The sequence below is a fragment of the Grampus griseus genome, assembly GCF_964374135.1.
Source record: "Grampus griseus genome assembly, chromosome: 14".
In the NCBI taxonomy this organism is placed as follows: domain Eukaryota; kingdom Metazoa; phylum Chordata; class Mammalia; order Artiodactyla; family Delphinidae; genus Grampus; species Grampus griseus.
This window is the reverse complement of record NC_139008.1, coordinates 78,609,628-78,629,567: the sequence shown is the minus strand read 5'-3', so window position 1 is coordinate 78,629,567 and position 19,940 is coordinate 78,609,628. Positions and strand designations below refer to the sequence as shown.

Sequence of the window (19,940 nt, the reverse complement as noted above, 5' to 3'; positions counted from 1 at the left end):
GCAGGCAGAGGCTCACCCGGGCTGACCTAGTTGAGGTTGTTTATCTTGATCCTAGGAGCTGTGGAAAGCCATTTCTGGGCTCTCACCTGGGGTGGGGCACCACCTGAACCGTATGAGATCAGCTCAGCTGAACCACTCCAGGATGGCCCAGAAAGGGCACCAGGGAAGTGGAGGATCACCTGTGTGCACCAACCAGCTCTTCTGTTAGAGTGCAGAAGCCAGCCACAGGCTATGTGCAAACAAATAGGGGCGGCTTTGTTCCAATAAAACTTTACTTCCACAGGCAACCTGTGGGCCAGCTTTGGTCCAGGGGCTGCAGTTTGCCTGCCTCTGATCGAGCAGCATGCGATTCTCTAAACAGATAATATCTGATGTGATGTGAGCTGCTAACAGGTGTCAGTGGAGAAAAGATGGCAGGGAAATGGGGTGGAGAATGACACAGCGGTGGGGATGGGCCTAAGGAGCTGCTGACTGAGCAGGCATGTGAAGGAATTAAGGGAAGCAGCCAGGTGAAGATCTTGGGGGGAGACTTTCTAGGGAGAGGGAGCTCCAAAGCAGGAGCTGCTGACTGAGCAGGCATGTGAAGGAATTAAGGGAAGCAGCCAGGTGAAGATCTTGGGGGGAGACTTTCTAGGGAGAGGGAGCTCCACAGCAGGAGCTGCTTGAAGAATCGTGAGGATATCAGCAGGGCTGGTGCCGAGTCAGCTTGGGGAAAAGTGGGGCAAGTGGGAGTAGTGAGACAGGCCAGGGCTAGGGGACGAGTGTGTTAAGGACTGTCCTGGGGACATCTAGGGAAGCCTTTAAAGTGGGTTTCACTTTACAATGGACATTTCCATAGAGGGCTGCGTGGAGAACAGACCATAGAGGGTGAGTGTAGAAACGGGGAGACCAGGGAGGAGGTGACGGCAACAGTCCAAGTGGAAGAGGGTGGCGGGAGGTGGTGACACATGAGTTTAGTTTACATTTTAATAGAGCGGTCAGGCTTTGCTGATGGATTGGATGTAAGGTCACGAGAGAAGAGTCGAGGCTGACCCAAGTAATGACAGAGAGGGTGGAGGGGCCTCTGTTGAGCTGGGGAGCTTGCAGGAGGGGCGGGGTGTGGGATGGTGGGAGCAAATAGCTAGTTCCCTCTCTAATCTCACTCTCCAGCCACGGGTTCTTTCGAGATGGCAGCAGAAGCCTGAGCTAGGTGGCCACGATTAAAGAACAAAATTGGATCATTCTGTATCCACTGATTTTACTCGTTTGGGAGGCTCTATAGCTATGGCTCTGTCTTTTGGGGACCAAGTAGCTTTTCTGGAGGATTTCTAATCCTGTTCATTCTGTATTTGGGTGAATCTCTTCCCCTCCCTGGACCTCAGTTTCCTCATCTGTAAAATGGCCCAAGATGAGATATGGCTCAGGGGTTCTGGTTGTAAATTAAGTCACTTTTTTACATGTGGGCATAAACCTTTGGGATTTGAACCCAGAGCTTCATGGTCTCCAGAGCTGCTGTGGCCTCCCCCTGCATCTTGTAGCTGTATCATACAGGTAGAAAGAGCAGATGGGCCTAGGTCAGTGTTTTTCAAACTGTGGGTCATGACCCACTGGTGGGACAGGAAATCTGTTTAATGAGTTATGACCAGAATTTAAACAAAATAACCCCAGACAGGAGGATAGATAAGAGTGCATCATACATAGCAGGGTAAGTATTGTTTTGGGAAGCTTTTGTTTCAGTTGCCAGTGAACATGATGGTGTGAACTGAATTGTGAAATCAAATCACATTTCTTTTAAGGGTTTCACTGAAACAAAAGTTTGGAAGCCGTTAGCCCAGCCAGCCATGCAGGTCTCCGGCTGCTGCTGCATGGCTTTGGACCAGCTGTGCTCGTGCACCTGCACTAAAATCCTTCCGCTTTGATCTCTCCGTTCAAGGAATCTGGGATGAAGTGGCCTCACTTTCCTTCTGTGAGGGACGGAGTTTCTAGCTCGGGTTGTGTGGCGGGGATTAAAAAAATAATAATAATAACAGGAGACAAACCCAATCTGGGATTGCTCTGCGTCCGGAGTTGTGTTTTAGAGGCTTAAAAAGACCCCTCCCTCCCCCCTTCTCTTTCCAGAAGAACCGAATGCACATAAGGTCGCCAGCCCACCCTCCGGACTCGCATACCCCGATGATGTCCTGGACTATGGCCTCAAGCCATACAGCCCCCTAGACAGTCTCTCTGGCGAGCCCCCGCACCGGTTGGGAGAGCCGGATAGGGTAGGGCCCCAGAACTTTCTGTGCCCTGCCAAGCCAGCGGGGGCCTCGGGCCTGAGCCCTCGGATCGAGATCACTCCATCCCACGAACTGATGCAGTCAGGGGGGCCCTTCCGCATGAGAGACACTGGCCTCGTGGTCGAGCAGCCGCCCCTGCCGGGGGTGGCCGCCAGCCCGAGGTTCACGCTGCCCGTGCCCGGCTTCGAGGGCTACCGCGAGCCGCTTTGCTTGAGCCCCGCTAGCAGCGGCTCCTCTGCCAGCTTCATTTCCGACACCTTCTCCCCTTACACCTCGCCCTGCGTCTCGCCCAATAACGGCGGGCCCGACGACCTGTGTCCCCAGTTTCAAAACATCCCTGCTCATTATTCCCCCAGAACCTCGCCAATAATGTCACCTCGAACCGGCCTCGCTGAGGACAGCTGCCTGGGCCGCCACTCGCCCGTGCCCCGTCCGGCCTCCCGCTCCTCGTCGCCTGGTACCAAGCGGAGGCATTCGTGCGCGGGGGCCTTGGTTGCCCCGCTGCCCGGAGCCTCACCCCAGCGCTCGCGGAGCCCCTCGCCGCAGCCCCGGGACGACGGCGCCCCTGCCGGGTACCCCCCCGCGGCTGGCTCTGCCGTCCTCATGGATGCCCTGAACAGTCTCGCTGCCGACTCACCCTGTGGGATCCCCCCCAAGATGTGGAAGACCAGCCCCGACCCGTCGCCGGTGTCCAGCGCCCCGTCCAAGGCTGGCCTGCCCCGCCATATCTACCCAGCCGTGGAGTTCCTGGGGCCCTGCGAACAGGAGGAGAGGAGGAACTCAGCCCCCGAGTCCATCTTACTGGTGCCACCAACTTGGCCCAAGCAGCTGGTGCCCGCCATTCCCATCTGCAGGTGAGTCAGGCTTTGAAAACGATTTATTCCATGGTCCAGTTTTAAGAGAAGGTTTTCTGGTTATGAGCATGGGATTCAGAGTTGGCTAGACTGGTCTTAAATCCTGGTTTTCCATTTACTGGCTGCCAGACCTTGAAAAGGAAGTTAAATTCTCTGGGAAAACAAAACAAAACAAAACAAAACTCTGAGCTGCAGTTTTCCCGTCTGTAAAATGGGTGTAAGTGTCCCTGACTTCCTGGGTGGTTGTTAGGAGGATGCAGTCATAGGATGCATGTGATTGCTCATGTGACACTGAGCTCATTCATGCATTCGCTTATTTAACAAGTATTTATCAAACACCTACTGTGTGCCAGGCACTGTTACAGGTGTTGGGGAGACAGTGTGAATAAAATGGGAAAACAAATTCTGCCTTCGTGGAGCTGACATTCTAGTAAGCTCAAAGCAAGCCTGAACATGTGGAATTTGCTGTCTTATTATAAGAGGAATTGATGTTTGTTGGCATCTGCTATGTGCCCCAGTATTGCAATCAGTGATATGGAGGTCTTCAAAAAATGTGGGAGCCATAATCCTCAGGGAGCTTAAAATCTTGGCAAGCTGAAGAGATGCATGAATAGCAGCATGTAGGCTTGGGGTCTCCAGGGATGGATCGGAGTCCTGACTCTGCCACTCACTGGCTGTGTGATCATGGGCATGTCTGCTGCTGCCATCCTGCTGTGCCCATAACAGACATCACTAATCATGCAGGGCCCTCTTTCTCATTGAGCACCTTTTTGATGCCGTGCCCAGGGCAGACATTGCTAATCAATCAGGACCTTCATTCTCACTGAGCACCTTTCTGGGCCTTGGTTCATTTCCTGTGAGATGAGGATGATAATAGTACCTACCACATGTTTTGTTTGTTAGTTTGTTTTTTTAAGGATTAGGTGAGATAATATATATCAAACTCTTAGCATAGAACCTACATAGGTAAGAGCTCATGAGAGAGACAGCTGTTATTGTTATTGGGGAATCTTAACCTTATAGAGGAAGCACTTTGTTGCTTCCTCACTGATGAGCCATGTGCTAAGAGATTGAGTCCCCAATAGCTGTTAGAGTGATGAGAGCGACAATAATAATCACCAACATTTCAGGATGCTAGCTGTGTGCCAGGCACACTTCTAAGTACTCTCTCTGGATTATTTCATGTTATTCTCACATAAACCTGGTCTGGTTATATATTTATCTTCATTTTGATACTAAGGAAAATGAGGTACACAGATTAGGAGCAGAGATTATTTTATCTGTTTTATTAGGTGAAGAATCTAAGCTTTATGCTATTCCCGTTATCCCAATGGTTTTCAGAGTGTTATTTGCTTGTAGCCAATGGAAGCCTCTTCTTTTCAAATAAAATGTTGAATGCCAAAATAGGTAATGTAGAGCCGTTTTGATTGATGTGGGGTTGAGAGTAGCCTAGGGTTCTGTCCACTGGGCCTGGCCTCCCCACACCCACCTGCCCCCAACCCCGACCGAAATGGACTGAATGGAGCTTCTGGTCTGATGTTTCCTCCAAAGCAGGTTCTGAGAACACTAGTGCCCTCATAGGTCAGTCAGTCCCTTAAGGAAAGGAGTTTCTGGGTTTACTAGAGTTTAATAGATACCTTTGTGGAGGGGCCGCTCCCCGCTGTGGACAGAATGTGCGGTGGTTTCAAAGGCCATCTGATCACGGAGTTCTGAGACTAAAGTTTCCTGCAGCCACCTTAGGAATGCTGATCGAGATCAACGCCTGGTGCAGGTTGAGAAACGGGGGCTCAGAGAGGTGAAGTGGTATGCCCATCAGCACCCAGCTAGTTCACGACCAAGTTGGAAATCAGAATTCGAGATTCCTGACTCCTTGTTATTTCCGGCCAACTCCTTGATCCGTCTCCAAAATGTGACTTATTTGGGAGTGAGGAGGATCATTAATATAAAATACGATTGTGAGGCATTTATCTGAGACTTTATTGTGTATAAAATCTTTCCCTCTCCATTATGTGGCTTGATCTGAGAGGTTCTGTTGAGTTAGAGTCCTTTAGTCCCTAGCAAGTGCCAATCTGTGCCAGCCAGTGAGATATTTGCAAGAATTTTCTATTCGATTGAGAAGATAGGGCATTCAGAGAAGTCTCCCGATGATAGTTATCCCAGGGAGTGTGGATAACTCAGCAGGGGACTGGAATTCAAATGCAGGATGTCAGACTGGCTCCAATGGTCTGAGTCTTAAGATTATATTTCGGTTGTCAAACACCTATTCCAGAACCACACAAGATTAGAAGTTGATACTTAGGGATATTCCATTGAATCTTCTATTCACTAAATGTTTTGATTCATACGAGGGTGGAGTGATTTTTTTCATGAGCCTTATTTTGCTAACTTTAGAAAATTTTAACTTGCATACATGAGAATAAGAGTATTTAACACATATGGCACCTTGGATGTAGACAGAAGCTTGAAGGCATCTTGGAACTGTAACTGAGGTAGAAATAAAGGCACTTTGGACACCTGAGACTTCAGAGTTAAAGGGGCTTCAGGAGGCAATGTGGTTATAAAGAAGGGCTGGAGATTTCCTTGCATAGTGAGGGTGGAATCGTAAGTTGGATTGTATGTTCAGGTTCAGCTCTGGCACTGATGGAATTTGTGGGGCTGCTGCCCCCCTCCACTCTCCCCTTGGAATTGCTGTAAGAGAGAAGGGATAGAATTGGCCTCACTGCAAATGTTTAATTAAGTCCAGTTGATAATGTTAGCTTCTAGCAGTTTTGGGCTTAGCAGGAAAGACTGTCCTGATTAGATTAATGTTTTCTCCTGCATGTGAAAAATCAGGACATAGTGACACAAATCCATGCATTTGTAACTTCAAAGCTACTTTGAACATACGGGTGTTCTTTGAAATAAAACTGCTTGTTCACTCATCCATTTATCCTTCCATTCATTCGTCCGCCCACCCACCGAATATTCACTGACGACCTAGCAAATGTCAGGCATTGCTCTAGACTCATTCCATCAATGAGGTATTTTCTTGGGCCTATTTTAAAGAAATGAATAAGATAAGAGACAATGTAGAGATGTGGAAGGAGCACTGGACCGGGAGTCAAGAGACTTAAGTTGGAGCCTTGGCTGTGTCTTGCTCTGTGATCTTGGGAAAATGTCTCTAGGTTCTTTTGGACTCTGAGTGAATGGTCTAGATAGATTGTCAAGACGTCATTCACCTCTTCAGTGACCTAATACTAACCTCATATCAAGTACCTGATGTGTGTGCTGGGTAGGGTTGAGACTGTATAATAAAATGAAACTTAATGTCATGCCCTCAAAGATTTGACAAATTCAGATGCCAAAGCGTACATATCCAATACCGTTAATACTGTAGTCAGATTGTCTACAGGAAGTAACTATTTATTTGAAATATACACTATATTACATGAAAAAATAATTATAGCTAATATTTATTGAGCAGTTATTGTGCTTAAGCTCTTTATATGATCTCAGTATCCCCATTTCACAGTTGAAGGAGACTAAGGCCTAGGGAGATAGAGGCATTTGCTCTAAGTCACACAGGTAGTTAGAGGTGGAGCTGGGACTTGAACTTGGGTGTGTAACTCCAGTCATGCTCTTGACCTTTACTCCTCATTTAATTGTAGGAAGTCTGAGTGGTTTGGCTCATCCATACCAAAACCAGACACCTCTCTGTGGTGAGATGTTCTACACTTGACCCAAGAAGTAATGATTGTGACTGGGAATGGCCTGTCCCTAAATTTACTTTTAATTGAGACATCAGACATAGAAATAAGAGCTAGAAAAACTCTCAGATGTCATCTAGTCCATTTGTGGTTACAGGATACTAAGGATAAGAAAGATGAAGTTGCATACCTAATGTCACATGGCAAGTTTGTGACACAGTGGGGCCCCTGATTTCTATTTCAGTGTTCCTTCTCCCACACTTACTCCTTGGGAAAAGAAAAACATCCTGGATAAGGGATGTTCTTTAGAGGTGAGAGGTGATATTCTTCAAAATTTCCAGAGGAAAAGAAGTTACAGTGGTTCAGAACGTGCTAGAACAATCATATCGTGAACTTAGCTTCATAAACTGAGATGTCAGTCATTCTGTCTTCATCAAGATGGAAGAGAAAACAAAGAAAGAGAATGAAAAAGATCTCTACCTTGTGAAGAGCCCTACCTATCATGTCTGAGAAATGTGTGCCTCCCAACAGCCAACATTATTCATATGCCTGTTGGACATGATTTTCAGAAAAAGGACCATTTATGTTTATTGTACAGGTTGACGGGATATGATTTATTATACACATGACTGATTCTGTTTCCTCCTTCAGCATCCCAGTGACTGCATCCCTCCCACCACTTGAGTGGCCACTCTCCCACCAGTCAGGCTCCTATGAGCTGAGGATCGAGGTGCAGCCCAAGCCACATCACCGAGCTCACTACGAGACAGAAGGCAGCCGAGGGGCTGTCAAAGCTCCGACCGGCGGCCACCCTGTGGTTCAGGTATGGCCTTGAGTTCTCTTCCTTTTGCGTCCTCATTTATCACCGGGTGATTTACTTCTGCTGAGCTACTGCTTGGTGCTTTTTAGGTTGAGGTATGTGTCTTAGCCTCCTTTTCCTCTGAGGGATGGGATATTTGAGACTGAGTATCAGAAGCTAATCCAGCTACTCAAAAGCCATAGACAAAAGTCTTACTGAGCTGGATAAGGATAGAAATGATATTCATGCTCAAGCTTCTTCTTTCTTCTCTTTCTGATTGAGAGACCACTAGAGTTTTGCAGAGGTTTTCGTACTGAAGGTTTCTGAAGCCATCATTTTGTGTTTAAATTTCAGATGAGAGTCCATTGAGGAAAATCAATATATTGAAAAGTGGGGAAAAGTTAAAACTACACAGAGTCAAATACCTAAAATAACTATTATTAGCATGTTGATATATTTCCTGTTGCCTTTTTTCTATTCGTGAACGTGGCAATGTCTGTCACTGTACATTTGTATACTTGATGTTATAGTAGTTTGTACTTTGATTTTTTTTTCACTTTACATTATACTCTGAGCATTTCCTCCTGGTTTTTCCTTAATCATTATCTTTTTTTTTTGCGGTACGCGGGCCTCTCACTGTTGTGGCCTCTCCCGTTGCGGAGCACAGGCTCCGGACACGCAGGCTCAGCGGCCATGGCTCATGGGCCCAGCCGCTCCGCGGCATGTGGGATCTTCCCAGACCAGGGCACGAACCCGTGTCCCCTGCATCGGCAGGCAGACTCTCAACCACTGCGCCACCAGGGAAACCCAATCATTATCTTTTATGTCTGTGGCTTTTGATTTAACCTCAGATTTTTGTTTTCAAAATAAGTAGAGAACTGTTTTTTTCCTCCAAAATATTGAGTTGAAATATTCTTGATTGTATAGTCTAGTTAACCAGGCACTGCTGACTGGTGGCCACCAACCAACTCAATTAACCAGCCCTTTAATACATTTAAATTAATTTAACTCTTTTAAATTTGCCTTGAAGTAAAAGTATTCTTTGATAAGAATCTGATGGTGCATCAAAACCCTTTAGGGTAGTTGTTAAAAACGCAGCTTCTTGAGCGTCCCCTGAAACTCCATGACATAAGAACAATTCAGACAAAAAACAAACCTGCAAACCCCTAACCCTAAAATCTGCACAGGTAGCTTTGAGTGTATATACCTGGTTAAGGACTTTAATGATAATATTAGAAACTTACAAATCCTGGCAGTTGCTTTTTCTAAATCTAACATCACAGCCTTTTGGGGATTTTGTTTCCATTCGTTGCTTCTTTTCATTTGCCACCAGTCACATTTTACTATTTCTTTGCACGTCTAGTAATTGTTGACTCCGTACTGACATTGTGATGATGATATGTACTGGACATTGTAGGGACTCTTGATTTTGTTATCTTCCTCTAAAGGTAGTTCAGTTACTGGCTGATCACATTGACCTTTTATAGGCTTGATTTTACCCTTTGTTAAGGTAGACCTGTGGAAAGCCTGAGGTGTTCCCCATGCCCTTCAGGTTCATGGGGTTAGCCATCAAATTCCTTCTTTTGTGGATATAGTTGAGGCTAGGTTTTAGACCATGTTAGGGCAGGTCTAAAGTGGCCCTTACTCTAAGGCATGACCTTACTCTTAAGGCCTAGTCTTTTTGGATGCTTCGTGGGGAGGTCACTCCTCTCTGGTGGGCTGGAATTCCAATACTCCAGGCCTGCTCAACCTCTAGTCTCTCTGTTTCCCTTTTTACCCCATAGCTGCCTCTCTCTGATAAACTCTGCACATTCTTTCCCTGTGCTTACACAGCCCAGCCCTTGGCCAAAGACTTGGGGAGCTCCCCTAGCACCTTCCTCCTCTCTGATGCTTTACCCACAGATCCTAGCTGCTTCTCCAGCCTGGGACTCTGAACTCTGTCTCCCCAACTGAGCAGGCCCACTGTGTTCTGCTTGAACTCCACTCCCTGCATGTGGGAGGGAAACTGTCCCCAGGCAGAGAGCTGCAGTGAACGTGGGCTCACCCCCTATGTTTCCTTTCTCTCATGGACCACAGTCTTATGCTGCCTGCTGTCTAGTGCCTGAAAGCAATTGACTTAGCAACTTTTGTCCTATTTGATAGTTGTTTAGGGTGGTAGGGCTGGTCTGGTACTATTTACTCATGCTTGAACACTGATTTTTGGAAAAGAAAGTCTTCATATCATTATCGATCAAGGCTTATCTGCTCTAGGATGGGAACCTCTTGGCCTGGAGGTGGTGTTAGTGTGTGCTGGAGTCAAAGCCTTTGGTTGTCACAGAGAGAGAAACTCATTCAAAGCAGATTAGAAAAAGGGGATTATAGGGAGAGGCTACTGGGGTAACATATCATCAGGTCAGGAGATTCAGCTCAAGAAGAACCTGGACTCATGGTCATGAGTCCAAGGTTTATTTCTTTGCTCAGTCAATCCATTCAACAAGCGGGTTCGTTCTGCAAGTATTTGTTGACCACCTACCTTTTGCCATATACTGTGCTCGATGCTGAGATACAGTGAAGACTAAAAGAGAAGCGGTGGTTAGCTTCTCTATGGAGCTCATGATCTCGGGGGTATAAAGTTATTGACTAAATAAACATGCACCCGATAAAATTACAAATTGTGGCAAGTGGCAGGAAGGAAACATGCATGAGGCTCTAGGCGTGTGAAATGGAGGAGGCAGTGTAGAGGGGGGAGGATTTCCCTGGTAAGATTTCCTTGAAGAAGAGACTTGGGCGGAGGATGATGCCTAGAGGGAACGGTATGTGCAAATGCTTAGAGGCACAAGGAAGCAAACTGTGTCAGCGGACCTTGAGGAAGCCAGTGGAACCAGACCGTGAAGGGCCAGAGGGAGAGAGGAGGGGGCCCGAGCGGGCAGGGCCTGAGTAGCCCTGGGGGAGAGTTTGGCTTTTACCCTGAGATGGGAAAAGCAGGAAGGAAATGAGGAGAAGCTTCAGGAGGCTCTGTCTATGGTGTCTGTCCTTTCGGGGCTGTGTGGTATCTTTGTTCTCTGATTATTCAGCAAACGTTGGTTGAGCACTGCTATGTACCAGGCATGGTTCTAGATTCTGGGATGTGGTATGAACGAACCAGCCAGAAACCCTCACCGTCATGAACTTACAGTTCAGCAAGATGATGCTAATAATAGTTAACACTTAGTGGGCATTTACCACATGTCAGACCCTATTCCAAGTGCCGTCTGTGTTAACTTATTTAATCCTCAAAAAAGCCCCAAGAAGCAGTTACAGTAGGTCAAGGAGATGTCAGGGAACTTGTTCAAGATCATAGCTCTTGAATGGTGGACTCAGGATTTGGATTCAGGTGTCTGGCTTTGCCTGTTATACAACTTTCCTCGTCTTCCACATCACTCTGCAGACCAGCTTTCCCTGCCGCCTCATTCTCACCAGGCAGGGAAGTCCTGGTGGAGAAATGCCCACCAGGCCCTCCTGCCTATCACTTTTCTATGCTGTCCCTGTTCTAGCCCCTCACCAGCTCGTTGGAGCCCAAGTCCTGACCCTCAGGGAGATTCTAATTGGCCCTGGGCGGGGCGAAGGGTGCCACCCTCTGGTCCAGTTAGCTTGGCCAGAGAGGTCAGGGCATGTGCAGTGCAAGGCTCTGCTCACCCATTCATCAGGGGCCGGGGCCGTGGAAAGTTCCAGAGAAGGGAATGGGCTGGACGTGCAGTTCCGAGGATGCCCACTGCACTGTGCTTGACGTGATGTTCACGCCCCTTCTTCCAACAGCTCCCCAGGATCCGCCCCTCTTCTTGTTCGTAACTTTGAAAACTCAACGTATGAATTAAAAATCTGTAGCCATATCCTCAAAAGACACAAAGTCTTTAAAAAAAATCATTTGAATAGATTGGGTTCTCTTCGAAACGAGAGGTGCCAGCCCCTGATTTTTAACATAGGAAGTCAGTTTTTTAAAAACTTCTTTGAAAAACGAAGAGAAGAGGGAACTTTAAGAAGACAAGGGCTCTTAACCTTTAAGTAGGTGCGAAAACCCCTTTCGAAATCTGGAGGGTTGCCCTTTCATTCCCAGAAGAGCAGCGAAGCCCTGTTTTGTACCTTGCCTAGATGCTTCTGCTGGTTTCTTTCTTGATCTCTGTCTCTCTCCTTATCTCTCCATCTGTTTCTATTTCTGTACTGTACCATGGCTCACTTTTCCCCTCTCGATGATTCGTCCTCACCTTTCTCTTTTTTATTTGCCACACTATAAAACTTCACTTTTTTTTTTTGCATGCCTAGTGGTTTTATGCTCCTGTTTATATGAAAATAAAATGAGTACATGACCATTTCATTCTCTTTCTTTACATGTAAAATTTCATATCTTAAGCATATGCCGTGTTCAGCTGTTTTTCTTTCTTTTTGCTTTCCTGTCTCTTGAATGTCACTTGATCTTGGAAGAAAGTTTGTTCCAAACCTTAAATGCTTTTCAGATCTCATGACTCATTCATTCGGTGAACATTTTCTCAAGGGCTTGCTGTGTGCCAGGTGCTGTGCTAGGCGCCAGTAATGTAATGATGGGTGAGATGGACACAGTCCCTGCCCTGATGTAGTTCAAGGGGCACTGGATATGCCAAGTAGACCAGGATGGTTGGTGTGACCGTTGCTGAGATGTGGGCGTGTCAGGGAGGCCAGACGAGGGCCATCTGGGATGACATCTGGACTCCAAGGTAGAAAGTGACAGCTGATTAGGAGTTCATCTGTTGGATTCACAGCTTGGGGCGGGAGGTGGTGGTAAGCGCTTTGACAAAACAAACCATGTCAGGAAAGTACTACTTGGTCGACCTGCTTTAGAGAGGATCCCTCTGAGGAGGTGACTTACCAACTGGGGCCTGGAGCAGATGATTGAGCCAGCAAAGAAAGGAATGTTGCCCTTCCTCTGTCTGTCTCTTTTGGTGGTGGTGGGAGAGCGTTCCATGCACAAGGCACGGCACACACGGAGGTCCTGAGGCAGGGAAGAACTTGGTGTGTCTGTGGAGCTGAAGGAGGGCCAGTGTCACTTGAGTTTAGCTTGGAGGGTGATGGTTGGCAGGACTCATAAGCCAAGATGAGGAACTTGGGTTTTATTTCAGGTCAAGGGGAAGGGAGTGCTGAGTTTTGAGCAGAGGAGGAAGATGATTCCAATTTAATATTTTTGGGACCACTTGGGCTTCCCTCTAAGGAGTGGGCTTCTCTATGGGAGGAAGCAGGGAGGGGAATTTAATAGGCTGTGGCAGTGCCGGCTGGAAGGTCAAGGCGGTGAGGACTGGAGGGTGGCATTGGGAGAGGAGGGGATGGATTCCAAGGTGTGAGCTTCGGGACTTGGTGCTGGCTTAGGTGTGGGGGTGTGAAGGAGCGCCTGGGCAGAAAGTGTTGTCATATGCCACGTGGGAAGACCTGGGGAGGCAGTCATTTTCCTAGGGGAAGATTACGAGTTCAGTTTGGGGTGAGGGAATTAGGAAGGGCTTGTGGGGCGTCCAAGCAATGACGGCAAGTAGGCAGTTGGGTATATGAGTCTGGAGCTCAGAAGCAGAGTCCTAGACTTTCTAATGCTCAGGCCATCACTACAGGGCTTAGTGCATATCCACTTGTAAGGATTTATTTCCCATACCCTCAAGAACAAGCTGCATCTCTCTAGAAGCAGTGGACTAAGGAGAGAACCAAAGAAGTGATTGCAGAAACAAGATTACAAACTGAGCGCTCGTGGGAGCCAGACGACGGAAGGAAATGACTGCCTTGGCCAGGCAGGGAGCAATAGGGAGTGGTGGGGAGTAGGGCACAGCACAGTATGTACCTTATCTGAAGGAGGCAGCTGGTACTCAGCGCCCCTTGGTTATGCCCTGTGGGAACCAAAGTTGCCAGGTTTCACAGTTTTTATTAAGGGGAGCTAGGAACCTGAATTTTGATGTGAAATTTCTGATTTTTATATTTTGGCTACTAAATCAAAGTTTGAGTTAGATTTAGCTCAAGGCAAATATCCTCAAGTTCATAGCCTCTGGGGGTTAATAAGGACTGTGCTACGTTAAGGGTTATCAGTAGAAAGGGAGGTAGGAGAGAGGCTACGTTTATACGATTTCTAAGAATTGTTCAGTTAGGGAAGGAGCTCGGTTCGCAGCCAGACCCTGGACATTTCTCCTATAAAGCTCTAAATCCCGTGGGACTAGAGCAAGCTTATGGTTTTTTCTGAGGAGCCTGGGAATCTTAGTTCTTTGACGTGACTTTGACCTGTAGGGATCAGAGAAAGGGAACCACTTGATTCACCTTGAAAGAGCCACGTGCCTTTTGGTGGAACCCTGCCATCATTTCCTCGTTCTGTGTCAGGACAGGAAGCAGTGGTCCTTTGGTGGACAGAACTGCCATTCAAAGGCAGCTTTGCAAGGTTGGGCTTTAAGCGTTTCCGTAGCTCTTCAGCTTATGGGATCTCATAATACCCCAGCTGAGAGTTGCCTGTATAATGCCACTGTCATTTAATCCTTTCCCTGGCTGCTTCCAGACCCTTTAACCATAATCCTGCATAGAAATTCCCGGTAGAGGACACTTCATTATTTTCCTCATCCATCTTTGTGCCGGGGCTTTCAATAAACGTTATTCTTACCACTCTCTGGGACGTGTTTGCAACTGGCAGAAGGATTGGAAAGCCATCCTTTTCGTTATAAAGTAGTCAAAATCTAAGATTGTTTAACCACAGCACACACCTCCAAAGACAATACTCCTGATTCTTTCAAACAGATGTTCAGACATATGGCGAAAACATGGGCAGTTCCTTTAGGAGAAATTCCTTGCAGATGCAGAAACCTGATCTCGATTTCATCCTGGGGAACAGTAATGAGCTTCGCAGAGAGAAGAGTGGGGGGCCGGCGCGCACCTGTCCAGGGTACCGCCTTCCCATCCTGGAGGAGGCTAGTAAAGTCTCCGAGCTTTCATCTCGTAAAACAGATTACGGGACAGTGATTTTCATCCTGTTGGATTTTGGCGTTTGTACTCTCTGCGACTCACTTTAAATTATATCTAAGACAGGGGAGAAAGAAGCCAGATGGGGTTTCCTCCTGACCAGGCGAAACTGGAGTCGTGACGGGGAGCCGCGCTTCCCTGGCGTTGGCTGGGCGTGTTGGCTTCCACTGACTAATAAAACTTTGTGCTCGGTGAGCCTGGCTCCGTGAAACAGGTCTTGCAGATGCTACTTTGTCTTGATCACGGCTGCTGCGTTTGCTTAGAACTACAGAGGTTCGATGAGACCTTCTGCAGAAGGAAAGGAGAAGAGTGAAACAGTGATCCCCAAGCTTCAGAGGAGGGGCACGTGTTCTGAGGTCATCGGGGGTGCATTCTGCTCATTCATTCGTTTGTTCGAATTATTCACCCAGCGCCTCCTAGGTGCTCGGCACTCTTCCAGGTGCTGGGAATGCAGCCGTGAACAAAGCAGACAGAAATTCCTGCCCCCGTGGCGCTGACGTTCTGGCTGCAGTGAGATAAACAATAAATCTAATAAATAGGGAAGTTCAGTAGTACGTTGGAAGGTGATAAGTACTATGGGAAGGGCTGCCAGGGCGAGGGGAATTGGGTGTGGTCAGTTAGGCCTTCCTGAGAAGGTAGCATTGGGGCCAAGGAGGAGCTGAAGGACTAAAAGGTCCGGGTTTCTGGGGATGAGTGCTCACGGCGGCCTGGACAGCCAGGGCCACCCTGGGTGTGGTCTGGGAGCAGAGAGGGGGCCTGCGTGGGAAGGGCAGGCTGAGTCAGGGCAGAGGAGGAGGGGCTGCAGGCCCAGAGGAAAGAGGATGGGCGCGCTTGGGCCTTGGACTCGCAGGGAGGTGGGAGCCAGGAAGAGCGGGTCTGACCTAGGTTTCAGCAGGATCCCTCTGGCTGCCTTACAGATGAGGACAGGCCGTCGGGGGGCCGGGGGAAGGAGCACGGAGATGGGCTAGGAGCTGCTGCGGTGGTCCAGGCGAGACAGGACTGCGGCTGGACCAGGACTGGGGAGTGGAGGGCATGAGAAATGGTGGGACTCTGGGTATATTCTGAAAGTCAAGCAAACTGGATTTTTTGAGAGGTCAGTTATGGGCGGGAGGCACGTGGGTGGTTGTAGTCTTGGGGGAGGCCGGAGTGCCCAGGGTTGAGCAGCCCTGCCCGTCACACTGAGACTCTCCTGTTTTCAGAGGGAAGACATCTAGGGCTGGCTTGACCCAGCCTTTTCCTTTAAAGGTGAGGATGGGGTGGGGAGGGGATGCTGAGGCTGACCCAGCCTCACTACGGAGGAGGACCCAGCCTCACTACGCTCTCTTTGTCTATGCCAGTCTCTTGATGATAAAACTGGCCGTTAATTAAAACATCTTTTAAAAGAGTACAGTGCAGGGCTTCCCTGGTGGCGCAGTGGCTGAGAGTCCGCCTGCCAATGCAGGGGACACGGGTTCATGCCTCCGTCTGGGAAGATCCCACATGCCGCGGAGCGGCTGGGCCCGTGAGCCATGGCCGCTGAACCTGCGCATCTGGAGACTGTGCTCCGCAACGGGAGAGGCCACAGCAGTGAGAGGCCCGCGTACCGGAAAAAAAAAAAAAAGAATACAGTCCAAACCAAGTGCATCTGTGGGCCAGATGTAGCCCTGGCGTGTGACCTTGGCTGAGGCTGGAGTGGTCATGGAGGCCTTGTAAAAGCGTGGAGACGGGTGCTGGCCTCCAGGGGTGAGCCAGGTGCCGAAGAGAGGGTGTCTGGGGGGGTGGAGCCTGCACAGGTACAGGTGTGGAGGGATGAGGAAGTGCAGGGTTGGATGGTGCCGTGTGCTAACACATCTGCGTGTCAGAAACACACCGAGGGAAGCAAGAGGTGCTTTCAGCTCACATGAGAATATAAATGATCATGAATGAGTGTCAAACATTGCCCCCCGCTGCCCCCAGTGTAAGCAGAAAACAGAAAATTTCCAGAATCTTGAAGGAATAATTGTTCCAAAAAGAGAGATTAAGTCTGAGCCTTCAGTGTGTCTGGCACCAGTGGGAACATAGAGAGGAAACTTCATTTGTTCTATAAACAAATTTTTGGCCAGGCACTGTGATGTAACAATGACACAGGCACACTTACCCAGCATCTACCGTGTACTTTCCTTAGAGTGACCTACTTAATCTTTGCAGCGATGCTATGGAGTGCAGGTGGTAGAATTACTGACATTTTACAGACAAGGAAATTGGGACACAGAGAGGTTAAGCAACTTGGCTGATGTCACCCAGCTGGTGAGCGGTGGCTTTGATTCGGACATAGGAGGTTTAAAGCCAGAGCCCACACTGAACCATCAATCTGTGCCGCCTTTTGGTAGCAGAAAGAGCAGGTTGTTTGGAGCAAGGCCGTCCTAGCATTCATTAGCTTTGGCACTCTGGGTAACTGGCTGGCCTGCAGTTTCTTCACTTAGAAAAGAGTAAAGACCTACATCTTTCAGATTTTTTGTTTTGTTTTGTTAAGAGTTGTTAGGATTCTAAGCAAAAGTGCCCCGTGTGATCTTGGGTACAAAGTAGGCTTTTTTTTTTTTTTTTTAAGATTTTTTGTTGTTGTTGATGTGGACTATTTATTTATTTATTTATTTATTTATTTTTTTGATGTGGACTATTTTTAAAGTCTTTATTGAATTTGTTACAATATTGCTTCTGTTTTACGTTTTGGTTTTTTTGGCCCCATGGCATGCGGGATCTTAGCTCCCCAACCAGGGATCGAACCCACAACCCCTGCATTGGAAGGCGAAGTCTTAACCACCGGACCACCAGAGAAGTCCCACAAAGTGGTCTTTTAATCTGCTGATGTTCTTTGGTTGGGAGGGAAAGATTGACATGGATCTGGAGTATTTTAAGCTCTGATAGCCCACGATTAGGTCCTGGTGCCTGTTCAGGTTTTTTCTGGTTGAGTTAACCACATCTGAGACTAACTTAGGGTACTTCATTTACACATTGAGAGTTGTTTATTTACACATCGTTTGTTATATACGTGATACTAGTTCATCCTTGCAACCACTCAGTGAGTGGGTGCTATTATTACCCTTGTACAGATGGATAAAGAGGCAGGGGGGCAGCTAATGTCACTTACCTAAAGTCAGGCGGCCAGTAAGCACTGGAGCCCTGACTTTGGCTTTTAGCTTCTGGCTTCTCATCTTTCCAGGCACCTATTCAGTCGTCCATCACCTGCTCCCAGCCGGCTCTGCCTCAAGCCCCAGCACAGAGGGCTCCAGCTGGGGCGTAACATGAGGGTAAGATGGGACAGGGCTCACGAAAGGCTCCTCTATAGCATCTTCGGGCAGCACCCGGCTGGTGGTGTGATTTGAGCCCTGGACCCAGCGCTGGGCACCCAGGTCCCATCATGGCCTTCACTTTCTTCACTGAGGGACCCCGGGAGAAACAAAGACTGTCTCTGGTCCTGTTGAGACAGGAGGCATCTGCTAGAGGTGGATTGTAAGTACCTGCTAGCTCCAACATGGCCCGGGAGAGAGGGGATGCTCTCACACGGGCCCTGTTCCCTCTGTGAGAGCAGCAGAGCCGTTCTCTGGATCCTGGGAGAGAGCGTGGAGGTAAAAGCTGCTTGTTCTGAGCTTCCTGGAAAACTGTGGGCTGACTCTGCCCATAATTGCATCTGTTTATCGAGCGCTTACTATGTGACAAGCACGTCATATGGACTGACTCAGGCAGGCTTGCTGCCCCTGCTCTGTGAATGGGGCTCAGAGGTGTCGAGTGCCTTCCCCGGGGAGCACGTGGTCACTAGTGACCCTGACCAAGCTTCCCCTGTGTGCCAGTTGCAGGAGGTCATGGTGCTATTATTAACCCCATTTACAGATGAGGAAACTGAGGCTTAAGGTCACACCACTCAGCAGAGGGGACAATTCCTAGGGTCTTTGTAAAGATAAAAGACTTAAGACGGGAAAGTGCTTAGAACGGGGCCTGGCTTGCACCAAGCACTCCATGTACGCGCGTTGTCACTCTTTCCTGTTATTGTTTATTTTCCTCCGCACCATCCTGTTAGGATAAAAAAAGGGAGCCTTTGTTCTCACGTGGAAGTTTGGATTTCATGCTGTCATCCCAGAGCTGGGATGGACGTGAGCTAGATAATGATGATAGGATGATACAAGTGCCCATAATTTACTGACACGTGCCCTGGATGAGGTCAGAGGACTCGCTCAGGGTCATGTAGCCCACACGTGGTGGAGCTGAATTTAAAAGCACAGCTGTCAGCCTCCTTGGCCAAACTGTTTCCCCTGCTGTGTATGGTCCTCAGGCCCACTGCCTAGGGGTGGCTGATTCTGAACATTCTGACACAGGTTTGAAAAAGTTTGTGTGGATGTATATGTGTATATATATATAATATATATATATACACACACAGACTTGCATATATAGATTATATATATATATTAACATACATATATATGTAAATATACACATGCATATATATAGACACTATATATGTGTATCTGTGCATAAGATACATATATATGTAAATTTTATTCAGTTATTTTTCTTGTCTTAGTATGTATTCATTGTTTAAAAAATACAGAAAAATATAAGAAACCAAACAGCTCCCTTTGTCACCTGGAGAGAACTAGTGTCATTGCTTCAGCGTTTTCCTTTCAGTCTTTTCCTCATGCTTGCACACTTAAGCTCGTACCCAGCTCCTGCCCCCGCTTCCTTAGTTGAGTCTGTATCAGGTTATTTTCCTGACATTAGGGGGAAAGTAGCATTTACCAAGCTCCAAGTAAGGTTGGGAATTGCATTATGTGCCTTCCATGTATAAATGGATATAATACTATCTTGATTTCCAGGCAATACTTGGAGGCACAGAGAAGTTTAGTAACTTACCTAAGGTCACACAGGAAGTGGGTGAGCCATGAATTGACCTGGAGCATCTAGCTCCAAAGCCTGCACACTTAACTAGTTCGGCCACAAAGAAGAAGTAGAAATCTTTGATGATCCTAAGATAATTTTCCAGGTTGTGCCTAGGGGCTTCTGTTGTTGCTTAGGTATTTTGAAAAATTCAGGAAATAAATGTAGTCTATTTGAGCATCAAAGCAAATTCTTCCCTTGTCAGGGTGCTCAGGCTCATGTCGTCCATTGCTGTCTCCCTGCTCCCCTCTCCTCCACCTGCCTTCCTTCTCTCCCAGGGTTTGGCCACAGCAGCCAGCAGGCCCCTCCCAGGTGCAGAACAATAGCCGGCCTGCGGGGCTGTGCGACCTGGTGGGGGGCATGGACTGTGTGCCTCTGAGGACACTCCCGAGCATGTCCTGGTATGAGGCCTGGAGCCTAAGAGCCCAGGGAGGCCAGTGTAGCCTGCACTTGGGCTCTGGGACCTCAGCATCTCCAGAGGGTTTGGCTC

At 48.0% G+C, this 19,940-nt stretch overlaps 1 protein-coding gene across 3 annotated transcripts in view; it reads left to right on the top strand.

The window, feature by feature from the left end:
* NFATC2 (nuclear factor of activated T cells 2) overlaps positions 1-19,940 on the top strand; it is a gene marked incomplete at its 5' end in the record, with an annotated part of 156,240 nt that overhangs the window by 30,263 nt on the left and 106,037 nt on the right. For 2 of the 3 annotated variants that reach the window (XM_082669736.1, XM_082669738.1), the window contains 2 exons: positions 2,098-3,109; positions 7,447-7,618. In XM_082669736.1, coding sequence (XP_082525862.1) covers positions 2,098-3,109; positions 7,447-7,618 — 1,184 coding nt within the window. The remainder of the gene's footprint in view (positions 1-2,097; positions 3,110-7,446; positions 7,619-19,940) is intronic. The other variant, XM_082669737.1, reaches the window with a different exon arrangement.